This window comes from Arabidopsis thaliana, chromosome 2 (assembly GCF_000001735.4).
Source record: "Arabidopsis thaliana chromosome 2, partial sequence".
NCBI classification, from domain to species: domain Eukaryota; kingdom Viridiplantae; phylum Streptophyta; class Magnoliopsida; order Brassicales; family Brassicaceae; genus Arabidopsis; species Arabidopsis thaliana.
Window position 1 is genome coordinate 15,722,306 of NC_003071.7, and position 15,482 is coordinate 15,737,787.

General features: G+C 32.7%; 3 protein-coding genes and 2 long non-coding RNA genes across 7 annotated transcripts; 3 read left to right on the forward strand and 2 right to left on the reverse strand.

Annotated features, from left to right (window-relative positions):
• Positions 1-174: 174 nt before the first annotated feature.
• UMAMIT13 (nodulin MtN21 /EamA-like transporter family protein) lies at positions 175-2,757 on the reverse strand. Of its 3 annotated transcripts, none has more exons than NM_129300.3 (5): positions 2,365-2,757; positions 1,265-1,499; positions 1,025-1,186; positions 776-927; positions 175-685 (listed from the first exon to the last, which is right to left on the reverse strand). In NM_129300.3, the coding sequence occupies exons 1-5, from the start codon at positions 2,544-2,546 to the stop codon at positions 523-525; spliced, it is 894 nt and encodes a 297-aa protein (NP_565861.1). In that variant the 5' UTR covers positions 2,547-2,757; the 3' UTR covers positions 175-522. The 3 variants fall into 3 exon arrangements, with proteins under 3 accessions (NP_565861.1, NP_001324060.1, NP_001078016.1); NM_001084547.2 differs by having other exon boundaries at positions 243-685; positions 1,265-1,616; positions 2,365-2,717; NM_001336661.1 differs by having other exon boundaries at positions 1,265-2,727.
• Positions 2,758-4,032: 1,275 nt separating this feature from the next.
• UMAMIT12 (nodulin MtN21 /EamA-like transporter family protein) lies at positions 4,033-6,865 on the reverse strand. Its single transcript, NM_129301.6, has 6 exons — positions 6,506-6,865; positions 5,579-5,641; positions 5,136-5,487; positions 4,904-5,065; positions 4,660-4,811; positions 4,033-4,575 (listed from the first exon to the last, which is right to left on the reverse strand). Exons 1-6 carry the CDS (start codon positions 6,703-6,705, stop codon positions 4,362-4,364), a joined length of 1,143 nt encoding a protein of 380 aa, NP_181282.1. The 5' UTR covers positions 6,706-6,865; the 3' UTR covers positions 4,033-4,361.
• A 3,437-nt stretch (positions 6,866-10,302) lies between these two features.
• AT2G08875 lies at positions 10,303-10,693 on the forward strand. The gene has a single exon (NR_140424.1). It is a non-coding gene; the product is annotated as an other RNA (long non-coding RNA).
• A 1,909-nt stretch (positions 10,694-12,602) lies between these two features.
• AT2G08880 lies at positions 12,603-12,813 on the forward strand. Its single transcript, NR_140425.1, has one exon. It is a non-coding gene; the product is annotated as an other RNA (long non-coding RNA).
• A 1,608-nt stretch (positions 12,814-14,421) lies between these two features.
• AT2G37470 (Histone superfamily protein) lies at positions 14,422-15,423 on the forward strand. The gene has a single exon (NM_129302.3). It carries the CDS (start codon positions 14,527-14,529, stop codon positions 14,941-14,943), a length of 417 nt encoding a protein of 138 aa, NP_181283.1. The 5' UTR covers positions 14,422-14,526; the 3' UTR covers positions 14,944-15,423.
• Positions 15,424-15,482: the final 59 nt, after the last annotated feature.

Consider the following 15,482-nt stretch of genomic DNA (forward strand, 5'->3'; position numbering starts at 1 on the left):
TTTTCACATATACAAGCTAAAACTACAACAAGTGGGAACTTATCCTGTTGAGAATCCTATCTTGCGAAAAGCGCAAATCACTCGAGCCTCTTTCTCTAGAAGTGCCATCTATGGGATAGCTCAAGAGCTTAGAAACACACTAAAAGATATGTTGTTTGATTTTATCCCAACAATGACTAGCTCGTCTATCAACTAGTTTATCTTTGCAAAGTCCTGTACTCATTGTTTGTAAAGTCAACCAATAAAAAATAAACGTTGTTTTCCTTCCATTGAAGAAATGATATGAGAAAATGTTACATGGTCTTCATTTACATAAACTAAAGAATAAAGATGGATCTCTGTATATATTCGCAACTGACCATTCTGTTCTCTATAAGTCTATACGACTTTTCCTTCTTTTTTTCTCCCATCTTGTAGTTAGTGATTATATTCTACAATTGCTCTGCAAAATAGTGGACAACATAGAAAGCTGGTATACGTTATGGCTCATCCATGCTAAACATTTGGACCGTGATTGTTAAGTTAGACTGATTCTATCACTGTTCTTCTTTGTTCTTTTTGCTTGCTTGTGGTTGCTTGTGCTAAGTCATCATCTATTTGCGGCGTGCTAGGATATTCATAATCTTTGGCTTTGCCCCATATCACAAGGTATAGACCTACACATATGACCGTAGCACCAAGAGCCCTGCCAAAGAACAAGATCTTTTCATTCTTTTTTTTTTCTTTCTATCAAAGTTATCTAACTCATGGCTGGTGTTTCAGTGTTTTTACATACCTTCCGAGGTACATCTGCTCATCAAAGATGATGCTCGACATAATCGCCACAACGATCATACAAAGAGGTTTGAAAGCTGTTACAAACACAGGACCTCTGGTTTTCATCACCACTCCTCCAATGTAGTAACCAAGCGCTGAGCACACTATCCCCTGCATGAGTTTTATGTTCAAAACAATTTGACTTTTATAATAAATAACCTACAAGCTACTCTCAAAAGCACTACTTTATTGTAAGTCTAAATCTTACACTATAGGTGATTGTAAGAAGTTTAGTGTCCCAACCAATGGCCCACACGCTAGGATTTCCTTTCTCCATCACTAATGCTACAACTACTCCCTCTATTGTACCTATTAGGCATATCCATGTTGCGAGAGAGAGCTCTGCAGGGTAAGTCTTCAATGTGATTGCCTGAAAAAAGCATTTGATTCATCGTCCAAATCGATCGACAAGTGTATTTTTTTTTATATTTTTTGAAAATATCCTTACTTGTAGTATCATGAAACATGCATAGCTGAAGCAACCAATTGTGACTAAAACTGCACCTTTGATGGAGCTATGAATATCGGTCCCAACTGTGTTCTGTGCAGAGGGTCCTTTAGTCCAGAAGAGGTCAAGAGCTGGACCTTTTACAAGTGTCATGACCATGATTCCTCCAACTGTAGTTACTGTTCCAACCACCTTAGCGGCACTCCTGATACTTTGAAACTTCACGCTTTCGAGCCTGAATATTAAGGCGAGGATGAACGTGACTGCAGGTAAAGTGTTGTACAAGGCAATTGCAAATGTAGCTGTCGTGTATTTCATCCCGAGATTGAATAAGTTTTGAGCAATCACTGGACTATTTATACGCAAAATACATGAACGAAATGGAAAATAAATCAGATTCAGTCAATAAAAGAAGAGATGTGATGTCTCATAGAAAATAATTTGAAGAAGGAAAAAAATTACTCTAATAAACCAAGAATCGCTATTTTGAAGAAAATCAACGCTGTCATCTTCGGTCTCACTATCCTGTTTTTTTTCATCGAGAATTATTAGGAAATCCAAAATTGTGTAGATCCCGTACTCTGCACAACTGGTTCCTAATTTATTACTGGACTACAATAGTAATTACTGTTGCATAACTACTTTTATCGGTTTATGTATTAAATGTTGAACTCGTGTATTTTGTAAAGAAAACACTAAAATCTTAAGTACTCAGATTTAATGCATGATATTGGCAAAACTGTTACAATTCTTGTTTTTAACATATATGTTAAACGTCCAAGAACCATCCACAAACAAAAAAGACTCAACATTGTATTATCTTTAATTTATGTATCTGAAAATAATTCGTTTTGTAGAATAAAAGATTTAGTAATAAAAGTAGACTCGATTCCCAATTTATATCAAACTATAGAGCTGTGATTGTTTTAGACGTAAAAACCACGTTTACTTTTCCGTTTGCGTTTATAATGCTGCAAACGCAACTACCAATTAGGCCTGAATGATAATCTGCTATCATGGTCTTGAAACTACTCGCAAACCAAACATTGAATTATGTTTTGTGAGAGAAATTGAAATAAAGATGGAAATGTAGAGAATACTTGTCGAAGTAGAAGGCGAACGGAGCCATAACAACGGTGGCAACTCCGTGACGGTAGACGGAAAGAACGTAAATGCTCATGCCTTTGTTTAGGACATCCTTTGTAAGAATATCCATTCCTGCATACCCTATTTGCAACAATACCATTAAAATGAATGGTAGTGCCTTCTTCATACATGCCATCTCTGCAAGATCATTTAGAGGATTTCAACAAAAAAATAGAGGAAAGAGGCTGAAAATAATCGATGGAAGAGATAAGGGGGAGAGAGAAAGAAAAAAAAGTAAGTGGAAACATTAGAAAAAAAAAATTCAATGGCACAAATAGTAAATAAACAAAGATTTTGAGAGTTAGAAAATCTTCTACATAGTGTTGCACAGTAAAACATGCCTATTTTCTAATTTAAATATTGAAACTGCCCAAATTCCTAATTAAGTTTTAAGAAAACAGTCTATTTTGAAAATTTCCCAAATATATTATTATCACATAATATGTCAATATGTGTGTAATTTTGTATTATTTGTTTGTTATATACTTTGAGGCAAGATGCCAAATCCTACCTGAAATGCTAGTGCTGTGGACTCACCTATTTAACTTGACCTAAGTCGAACGCACGTTGTATCAATATTCTCTCATTTTCTCTATCTAACTAGTAGTAACGTTATGGAAGTAAACAGTTGGTTCTTAATAGCACAAGTACTTCGTTTGTCCGTCTGTAGAACAAAAGGCGACGATGTCAGAAGAAACTTAGATGTGACTTTGTACCCACAAAAAAAAAAAACAGATGTGACAGAAATATTTAAGAGGACAAGATTTTCACGTTTTTCTAAAGATTCTCGATCGACCCGAAACAATAATGGACAATGAGTAAGAAATTATGAAAAATGTTTGAGTAACAGTTTTTAAACATATGAAGTTTTCAATTCTTAATCGTTTGTTATGTGGTTGTGAATTACAGTAAATTAATTAAATTAATACGGATCGGTAGAAACTCTCAGTTACGTAAAATAATATTATGTTGCCACGTCAAGGATTAGACAGAAGATTTGCTTAAATCTCTAGCTGATGCCCACATGTACGTGGTAGGGTATGCATATCTAATATTAATTGAGAAATCAGTAAATCCAAATAATTAAATTAAAAAAAATTGATAACAAATCTTTTAAATGATTATTATATAAATATAGATAATTCAGTTTGTTACCACTTGAATGGATAACAGATCTTTCAAGTGCTAGAAATGGATCAGAAACACCCATAAAACTAGACCGATAAACTCTTAATTGATCAATTAAACCCCAAAACTGAGCTGTGTAAACAAATTCAAATAGGAAATCATGTAAGAAAAAGGTAGACGAAGTCCAATGAGAGATTTATCAAATATAATCGGAGGAGATTCAGCGCAAGAATGAAGTACGTCAACAACCAACCGGTGTTGAAAAGTGTTTCGCTGTTTTGCTCTTCAATCGTATTTGTGAGACTTTTTTTTGGATAAAGTCAAGTGCTTGATATAGAAACGGCGTCGTAATACTTAAATTAGCAGCAAAACAGAGAAGTGCTAATAGGTGAGAAATTAAATCTTGTGGAAAGGTGATAGGAGGAAACAAATGTGGTACGTGAGGGAATAGACGAGATCCTCAGAAGTCAGACCTCAGACAGACCACATACCGGTTCAATCACTATTTTCTGTTCATTGTCATTTGACTCAAAGTCAACCGAAAACTAAACCGGTTTACCGAAATCATTGTCCCAAACAGTCGATATATTCTCTGTTTAGGTGTAGCCAATACAACTGCAATATATTCATTCTGTATTTGAATGAATCCAATAATTTCATCTTTTTTTTTGCATCTTTAGTCCTCTTAATTAGACAATTATTATTCTCCCATGGTAGTTAGCAATTCTATGACATTGTTGCTCTGAAACATAATGGACAACAAATGAAACTGCTATACGTTAATTACTCCTCCATGAAAAACATTTGTGCCGATACCGTTAAGTTAGACTGTTTCTACAGCTGTTCTTCTTTGTTCTCCTTGCTTGCTTATAGTAATGACTTCATGATCAACATTATCCTTCCCGTTTCCGCTTAGTTCTAGCTTTGGTTGTGCTGATTCGTCATCTAATTGCAGCGTGGAATTATATTTGTAATCTTTTCCTTTGCCCCATATCACAAGGTATAATCCTGCACATATAACTACAGCACCAAGAACCCTGCCATAGAAAAAGTTTTTTTATTACCTCCTTTCAATCTTGGTGTTTAAAACTCGTTTTAGATGTTGTTTGTGTCTTGCTTACCTTCCAAGGTACATTTGCTCAGCAAAGATGATGGTCGACATAATCGCTACTATGATCATACAAAGAGGACTGAAAGCTGTCACAAACACAGGACCTCTGGTTTTCATCACCACTCCTCCAACGTAGTAAGCCAATGCTGAGCACACTATCCCCTGCATCCATTTTATATTCCAACAATTTTAAGTTATCAACATATATGGTGTAGTCCATGAAATCACTAGTCTACTGAGATATGTATGCTTACACTATAGGTGGCTGTAAGAAGTTTAGTGTCCCAACCAATGGCCCATGCGCTGGGATTTCCTTTCTCCATCACTAATGCCACGGCGGTTCCTTCTATTGTCCCCATAAGACATATCCATGCTGTGAGAGAGAGCTCAGCAGGGTAAGTCCTTAATGTTATCGCCTGAAAAACATTGATTCATTGTCAAAATTGATCCATAAGTGTTTTTTTATATATTTTTTGTTTGCCTTACTTGGAGAATCATGAAACATGCATAGCTAAAACAACCAATCGTGACCAATACTGCGCCTTTGATGGCGCTATGAATGTCGGTCCCAGCTGTGTTATGTGCAGAGACTCCTTTGGTCCAAAACAGATCGAGAACTGGGCCTTTGACAAGTGTCATGATCATGGCTCCTCCAACAGTAGCCAATGTTCCAACCACCTTACCCGTGCTCCTAATGCACCGTAGCTTTACTCTTTCGAGGCCAAATATATAGGCAAGGACGAAAGTGATTGCGGGTAGGACGTTGTACATGGCGGTTGCAAATGTAGCTGTCGTATATTTCATCCCGAGATAGTATAAGTTCTGGTCGATCACTGGCCTGTTATGACAAGAGACATGAAATGAAAATTTATCAGATTCAACTTTGAAAAATTTAAACAGAATGAAGATGAAGAAAAATAAAATATTACTCGAGTAAACCAAGGAGTGATATCTTGAAGAATATCATCAGTGTCATCTTCGGTCTCACCTTCCTGATTTGTTTTACATCATAACCATACATTACATTAGAACGTCGAACCATTACCAAAAGAAAAAAAAAAAAGAAAAAAAAAAATTCCAACCAAATCATTATTTTATTTTTATTAGGGACATTGGATTATATGAGAATCGTTGTAAGAAAATAATATTTGAGAATCATCTAAACTAAAAATTAATTTCAATAAAAAAGGAAAAATTGATTAGGACAAATATTCTCCATGGATAGATAACTAGAATCATTTCAAATTAGTTACGTACAAATCTGTGTAAATATTACTGGATTACAGTCATAATTAATTGCAGAAGCATACACACATTTTGATTACGCACTAAAAATTGAATTAGTGTTTCTTTTTGTAAAGAGACACTAAAAAAGTAAGGACTCACATTCAGTGCATGACATTGGCAGAAACCACACAAAAACCAAATATAAAACGGTTACAAGTCTTTTGTCTTTTAACATATGAGTGACCCTTTCTTATCATATATTACGTCAAAAGCATCATGGTTTCTTTTTGCTACTCTCATCTTTTCAAGCTTCAAACACTAAGCATCACTCACAAAAATAAATTAGACAACGTAACACTCAATAATATATTAAATGATTATTCATGTTTTTGATATAATCTGTTTTGTAGAATATGGTCACAATTTTTATTTTATTTTGCGTTTGCACACCCTGAAAACTCAAAACACAAAATAATAATCCTAGCTAGGCAAACTAATTTCATCAGAATATATCAAACTAGCTAGGTTGATATTCTGTTGTCATGGCCTTGAATCTACCTACTTAAACAAAACATTTTACTTATGTTTATGAGTTGGTACATATGTAAAGAAGGGAAAGTAGAGTGTACTTGTCGAAATAGAAGGCGAACGGGGCCATAACGATGGTTGCAACGGCGTGACGGTAAACAACAAGGACGTAATTGCTCATGCCTTTGTTTAGAACAGCCTTTGAGAGAATATCCATTCCTGCTAGCCCTACTTGCAACACTACCATTGAAATGAATGGCCTTGCCTTCTCCATACAATCCCTCTTCTTTACTTCCTCCATCACTTAAGAGCAATAATCTCCCTCTCTAGTTAGCGTAGAAGTAATAGATATATGGAGAGTTTTTTTTAAAAAATTGATATGAGTTGTTATGATTGTCTTGGCTATCTCTCTTTATATAGAGCCAAAGTTAAAAGGATGTGATGTGATGTGAACATTCTTCTCTCTACGTAAACTTATTAGTGTAAATAAATATGCGTGTAAATTTTCTTTTTTTCCTTTTTGTTATGTATTTTGAGGCTACTTTCCAAACCGTACCCTGAAATCATGGGACTTATTTCTTTACCTTATCAACAAAAAGACATAGAAATTTGTATTTGATCGTCACATAACCGAACTAATTAAACAAAATACAGAGTGCCGTGGATTCGCAAATTTCATCAAAGTCGAACGCTAGTATCACTATCTCTCATCTGATTGATTTTCATGATAATAACATTGTATATATGTTACCATCATGTCAACTACCATCATGTATTTCCGCATAAAAAATGTATTGTTAAAAATGTATCATCCGTTTCATATTACTTGATGTTTGGTTTTTTTTTTTTTTTTGTTGTTTCATTTTGTATGATGTTTTAATTTTTCAATGTAAATTTTACTGTCTTTTTTTATTGTTTTTAATTCTTTCTATTCTTCTATTTACTTTTTCACTGGTTGAACTTTTTTAGATATGTAAAAATAAAATTTTAGTATAAGAGAGATATAATTTCTTAATCTATGTACAAAGACTTTATATATTATTTAAAATGAGCCGAGAGAGTATATATCAAAAAAAAAATATTGACGTAAATGCTAATTTTATTTATTAGATTATTAAAACATAGAAAACTGAATGATTTGTGAACCATAGGGCATAGTTTAAGAATGATTTGATAAATACCAATTACAACACAAATTAGGCCTCTAATCCAAGAGCTTGTCTGTATTGGAAATTAGAGAAAATTTTAAGTGGTGTTTCATGATTTTTTTCTGTGTGTGTGTGTGTGTAAAACAGTATATATGATATTGTGCCGTTTTTTGTGAAATACAAGAGCTGTTACTCAGAATAAGAGTTGTATAATTTGTTTTTCATCATTTATATAAGAAAAATAATTTGTAAATTATTCCAAGCCCATTCACTAATGTTCCATATATGTATCTTCGCCTAACTCCAGGAGAGGTGTTGATGAATCGAGTTCTTTCCAATCTATAAAGTATAAAAATGAACTAATGATTAATGAGTCACGATATACCGACACTGTTGGGTAGAGTGATCATTGGTTAGATTTGCTTTTTTTCCTTTTTAATTAGGTTATTTTGTAATTTATTTTAGTTCATGGAATATTTATTGATGTAAGTGCGTATAATCGCCAATATTTTGGGTCCTTTGTACTGTTTCCATTGTGCCACTTAGTTTCTGGTGGAATCACTTTCATTATTTTCTTCCATATAATTTTGTTATAGAAAAAGGAGCATCGGTTCTCTATCAATAGAACGTTTTTGATTCATTATTCTGCACTTGGAAGGTATGAATATTCACGATATAAGACGTATATCAAATTTAAAGTTGTTTTTTTTTTGGTGAGTCAAATTTAAAGTTGTTTGGCTCTAGCTGCAGTGGGCTCATGATATTAATAAATCTGCAAAATTTATTTAACTCATGAGCTCAGTTTCGGTGCTATAATAATGCTATAAGTGATATTTATTGATGTAAATTTATTTTATTTATTTTTATAATATGATGTAAAATCTTTTGTCTCAAGAAATATCATAATCTTAAAAATTATTCATAAAATCTAGAGAAGTTTATCCACGTTTTGCATGGACAATACTTATACATTTTTATAATAGAAATATTCTTTTTAAAACGTTGAAAGAATCTATTTAAACTTAATTAAAATTAATATAAGTCAAAAGTTGGTTGAACACTTGAAACCTATACAAATTATGGATAATAGAAAAATTCAGGAACTCAAACCAGTTTTGTTTAATGGTCCCTCTCCCTCTTTTAGTGAACGTTGAAATGGCACGGTTTCTCTTCACTTGTTTTTCAAGATAGATGATACTTAACTAAATATACTATTTAAATATTTTTAGTAATCTACATACGACTAGAATAGATTATCATCTAATTATTAAGTTCAAGATAACTGGAGTAATTTAGTTAAGTATAGTATCCCACAATCCTGTATATTAAAATTTTAATATGGAGTAATTTAGTTAAGTATAGTATCCCACTATCCCAAAGAACCAAACAATAGATGTAGATATCATAGTTTATACACAACGATTTAGTTTGATCCTTTAATATGGTTATATGGGTATACGTGTGTATTATTTTAATGTTGTGGCGGTTATAAGTTGTAGGATTATGAATCAGGATTAAACCTTTTGATGGAAGTTAGTTGTTCATCAAGCGAAAATCAGCATCTAAGTTCAAATACAATCCAGATTTTCTATGTCTAGCGAGTTCTCGTTGAACATAAAGTATAAGACCATCATTATTGATAGTTTCTTAGGTTAGTTCTTTCATAAAGTAGGTCTTAAATTTAATGTTATAATTCAATTAATTGTTAAGAATAACTCTTATATAAGAGCCAAATCTAATATTTCTTAGGTTAATTCTTAAATAAATTAGGTATTAAATATAATGTTTTAATTCAATTAATCTTAATTCTTAGATAAATTAAGTATTAAATCTAATCTAATATTTTTTAGGTTAATTCTTAAATAAATTAGGTATTAAATATAATGTTTTAATTCAATTAATCTTAATTCTTAGATAAATTAAGTATTAAATCTAACTGTTTGTCATATTTGTTTAAAATTTTATGTCATGTATGTTTCAAATTTTATGAGTTGTAATAATTATTAAGTTTTTTTTAAAATTATAATGTTTCTAATTTTTTTTTTCAATTTTTTTTTTAAGAACTCAAGTTAAGAGTCCACCATTGCATATTGCCAAAATTTCAATCTCTTAACCAAATTCTTAACTTCAAAATTTTCAAAATCAATTATAAAAATATTCATAACTATATTAAGATTATGCTAAGAAACTACCATTAATGACTTCATGTTCCAGAGACATGTAATAGTTTTTATTGAAATTAAAAGAAAAAAACAATCACGATGAAACATGAACCTAGTCAAGAAAGACATCACTTATACATCTTCATTGTTTTTTTTTTGAATAAAATGTGAAAAGAATGGAGTCTTTCAAAGTTGCGTCAAGTCACGCATATATATATCCACCATAATATCCAGTATATGTTATGACGTATGCATATGAAACAACTCTTATGAATCTACACATCATTATAATTTTAATTTGACCAAATCTTAAACGTACTTTGTGAGAACCAATAAGAGACGTGAAAAATAACACTGAAGATACTAAATAAACGTCTTCTTTTCCTTTTGGGCTAACAAAAGGTAAAGATTCCGTGTGGTGCACCGTTTTTTTTTTTTGTAAGTTGAAGTTTGTTTTTTGGAATAAGAAAGATATAATCGTAATTACCTAATCTTATGTCCTTAACAAGAACATAAATTCCAAGAAGAAAAGTTTCTTTCAACCAAAAAAAAGAAAGATAAAAACTCATATAGCTAGGACGTCCCTTTCTAAATTTTCTACGAAAATCTACAATGTCCTTTTCTATGCGGGCTAACGTTTCGATGACCTATAATATCTACTAGGTATATATGTGGAAGGACGATTCGAAACCGCATATTTAAGGCTGTTTTGAAAGCTCCAAAATTAAATGTAGGCATCGAAAGGAAAAGGTGAAGAATGGGATCCATTAGTTTATATGGTCAAAGATACATAAAAAAGAAAAGAAAGATAATGATCGTCTTCTTCTGATCAAGTTTCCCAATTGCTCCTTTTCTTTTAACTTGTTATGTGATGCTTTCTCTCGCATTATTGTCTACTAATGCTTTCCCCCGCATTATTGTATGCTAATGCTTTGGGCGGTCCTCATTTTAATACATATGGGCTTTGTCTTTTCTTTTAATACTTTTTCTTATTATTATTTTTTATCAGAAGTTATACAATAATTACGAGACTTAATATTCTTTTAGCACAGAATTTTATGATCATCTATTTAGTGGAATTAGATTATTTATATTCTTCGAAATCATTAGAAATTTGAATTGGATTTGCTAGTAGATATCTTCGATTTTTGGCTTTAGTGTAAGTGTAACTATTCTGATGATATTAGAAAGTAGAAGAAGATAAAATCTCTAATTTCTGGTCACGAGTTCGATAACCTGTTTTTTATTGGCTTTTTCTTTAGGTAGGAAGTTTTCATGATATTAAGCTACAATAATTCATCGTACTCTTCTTTGTTTATTTGGAAATTAAAATACCACACACGAGCATTATATTCCACTTCTTTTAATTGTATAGTCTTACAAATTGTTAGGAATCTCAGTCTCACATATGATAAACATAAAGTACTATACCCTTATAACTTATAAGAATTTTAATTGTTCTGTTTATCAGGTTTCCCTTTATCAGAAGAAAAGTGTATGGATGTTATTCAAATCTGGTTCTACCTTAGCGAAATATGGTTGTACTTATTCTACCTTTTATTCTGGTTCTGGTTCTTTACCTATTTGGCTTGATCGATACTTTTGTAATGACTCTAATTGATTAATATAATTGTTTTGACGTAAAAAAAAAAAAGTTATTCAAATCTGGTAAACCATATTGATCAATACAATTCTAATCGAACCGAATTTTTTTAATCATATATATAACACCAACCTTACTTGATTAGAATGAATTTATTGTTTTATATGAAAACAAACAACCTTAACGAAAACGACACCAGACCTATCCATAATATATTCACTTTTACTTGTTTTTTTTTTTTTTAAACCAAAAACAAAGAAACATGAACCTAGTTGCGACTTGCGAGCCATATACGAAAATCGTAATGTTTGAGGTTACAGCTTATGCACACAGTCATCCAACGCCCACAAAGTTAAGTCATACGTGCTACAGCTTAAATATCTTTGCATCACGGGTTAGACTATGTAGATAAGAGTTGGACTTGGTGAGTGTTAATACTATAATCTAAAAGCAGAAAATGAAGTTACTAAATAAAGATGTAGGCAGGAAAATAGCAATAATTGCTAATTAAAAAGATGAGAAAAGAAGAAGTGTGTGAGATTATGGAGAACAGATCTAAGTGAAGTAGTTGGTGATTGGTGGGAACATAATTACTTTGGAGTGTGTCTGTGTCTGTCTCAAATGTAAAATGGTGTAAGTCGACTCAGACATCAAGTCTTATCACCCACTTGTAGCTTTGTTTCTTCGGTGCGTTCTTCATCAGATTTAACTTCCTTGACCTATCTATAAATCACCACCCATAATCCTTTTTGCTAATAGATAATTGATAGTATTAATCATGACACAAGAGATTCTTCATAGAATATGTTGTTAACTAATCATGAGAGAAGCGCATTCATATTTTTTTTTTTTATCATATCTCATGGATTTTTTGTTAAAAGAATAGAGATCTCATTTGGTTATTCGTGTTGAATATTAAGTTGATAAAACAGAATAAAAATGAAAAAGAAAATGGACATTGTTTGAACTTTAAAAGTATATTGTGCTCACCTAAATGCTAATTAATAAAGATATATGGCTTGCTTTATTAATATGGAATCGGCAAAAATAAAAGAGAATTAGGAATATATCAGAGACAATAGGCATCACTTACGACAAAAAAGAAAGAAAGTAAAAGAGAGCCCATTACAGATTTTGAAGACGTGCAAATAATTTCCAATCACATACCAAAAGATTTTTCAACAATCCTAACCTGTCTTCTCTTTTTTTTCTTTCTCTTTAATTGTTTCTGAAACATCAGGTATGGTTTAGATAATAATATATAGATATGGTGATATATATATGTGTCGGTCACATTCGGGATTAAACGTTAGTGACGAAACTAAAGCAATGCAGAAGCACCATATCATAGAAAAGAACTTAATAGTGCATTTGTTTCTTCGCCATAGCGAGTTACGTTTAGTGTTTTAAGAACCACAAAATGCTGATTTTGCTTTGCTTGGGACGTTGCAGAAGGCTGGATAGCTTGGTTCATCATGATTGTTTGTGGCTAGCTATAAGTGCAAGAAAGAAGAAGTTGGGGTCACGATTAAAACAAAAAAAAACAAAAAATGACACAAATCGTAAGACGACTGTAAGTGATGTTGTTGGGATCAGATAAGTGATGTTGGAATCCACAATGCATCTTGGTAAGTGGATTGGGATTAGGGTAGGGTATGGACTAATATTGGTCAGATGTCAATTAACCCATGGAAAAAAGAATCCTTATACCTTTGTCATTTTACTACATTCCACACATATTTTCCTATTCACTACTTCGTTATACTACGAATAGTTAATTTTGTTAATACACAGTTTTATATACTCCAAGACATATACTTAGTAAAACTTAAGGTCCTCTACAAGTTGTTAGTCTAAGCGGCACTGGGCTTAAGTGTTCAACTCCATGATTGGTTAATGCATGGAAATAAGTATAAAGCTAAGGAGCTCATTGATAGAATCATACAAACCTAGGCCCTGACGTCAATATCTGCTAGACTTTGCTTGATATATCTTTAACAATTAAGAAGGAAACTTCCATCAAAGTCAGCCAATGGAATGGATCAACCCATTAGATATATATGCTCACAAAAAAAAATTGATTCCATATTCATTTGCAAATAAAAAATGAAGTGACGTCTTAAAACTCACGTGAAAAATAAGCTGGAGAATACTACTACACATGGATGGAGAAGGTAGACAGTAGATATACTCTTTTGATATTGAATCAAATCTGCCTCTTGTTCCCTACTAGAAGAATCTTGTTGACATTGTTAGAAGCGTGCTGCTCAATGTTACGGATCGGATTCCTGATGTCTACTCACAGTAATAAAAAAGAAAAGAAAAGAATGAATGTGATCTTAGTAGATAATATTTGCTAACTAATATGTAGAAGTAAGAGAAAAAATAGATCTGTTGCAAATGTAATTTTTTGTTGCACAAGGCCTGAAATTGAACTAATTAAAACTGTGATCTAAAACTAAGAGTAAAGATAATAGTTTAGTTTAGAAAGATGATTCAACTGTGACTTGATACACAAGTAAAATGCCAATAGCTCCAATATGTAGTATGTTACGATAAGATCAAACCAGTTACGCGATATTTCCAGATTCCCACCATAATAAAGAAGGAACACATCCATAAAACAAACAGCTAAATAAAGGATAAAAAAGCAAAATTAAGTGGATAGATTCTTAGAGAATATCACAACTAAACATGTTGTGATTATAAAAAAAACGGTCTTATCACAAATCTGATGCTTAATTCACTTCCCATCAAGCTGAATGGTCCATAACTTGAAATTAATATTGTCAACACGCAGTTCCACTAATAAGTGGAAATAGACAAAAACTTTGTCTCAAAGAAAGGAGAAGCAGAGAGTTTTTGCTCGTTGGCAAAAGCTGTGACTGTGATGAAGTGAAGGCTTTAGCCTCACTAGTCATGGGCCTTGAGCTATAACTTTCAGATCCAGCCCAATAAAAGGAGCGATGCATCAGATATTCAGATGGCAGAGATCCTAAATAATCTCAACCGTTCTAGAGATCCTAAATAATCTCAACCGTTTATTTATTTAAGCCACGTCATCGATCCTCGCGAAAAACAAATACCCATTTACAAGCAGTTACATATCTGTATATAAACAATTATCATCATTCAGCATCAACGCGTCTCTCAATTCTCACATTCTCAAAATCACTAAAATCAAACTCAATTTTCATCAAATATCTCTAATGGCGCCGAAAGCAGCGGAGAAGAAACCGGCAGAGAAGAAACCAGCCGGGAAAGCTCCGGCGGAGAAACTCCCAAAGGCGGAGAAGAAAATCAGCAAAGACGCCGGAGGAAGCGAGAAGAAGAAGAAGAAATCGAAGAAGAGCGTCGAGACTTACAAGATCTACATCTTCAAGGTTCTGAAACAAGTTCATCCAGATGTTGGAATCTCTGGGAAAGCTATGGGGATTATGAACAGTTTCATCAATGACATCTTCGAGAAACTTGCTCAGGAATCGTCAAAGCTCGCTAGGTACAATAAGAAGCCGACGATTACATCGAGGGAGATTCAAACCGCTGTGAGACTTGTGTTGCCTGGAGAACTCGCTAAACATGCGGTTTCTGAAGGCACGAAGGCGGTTACCAAATTCACCAGTTAGGGTTTTCCTGTAAATTTCCGGTTAAGTGTTTGGTTTAGACTCGGTTTGTTTAGATGTTTTGAGTTTCGTGAATTGTTTGATGATCACTCTAATGGTTCAAAATTGATGGTTGAATTTGATTCTTCTTCTTCCTTTCAGTGATTTATAATTGTTTTATTTAACGTTTGAGTCCCTGGAATTTGGATAATATGCAAATTGCTCCATCAGGTATTTATAAACTAATTTCTATCCATCAATTGCGTTATAGAGTTGCGTTTGTGTGTGACATCGACAAAACAAACTAAACGCTATTTCTCTAATTAGTGGATTTTATTACAAGAGAAACTTGTTATATCGTCGTCTTCTACACCAACAGGCCGTTGAATCATGAGACGCTATTGATAAGACCGACCTAATAATTAGGTAGATTTTTTTGGTGTAGTTTATTTCCAGTCTATTATTCTCAGCCCATTAGACCCAAAAGGAAAATATCAAGGCCCGTAAGGAAAGTCTAAAAAGATAAGGGACACGTGTACAGTCATAAATCTATCTAAAGGTAG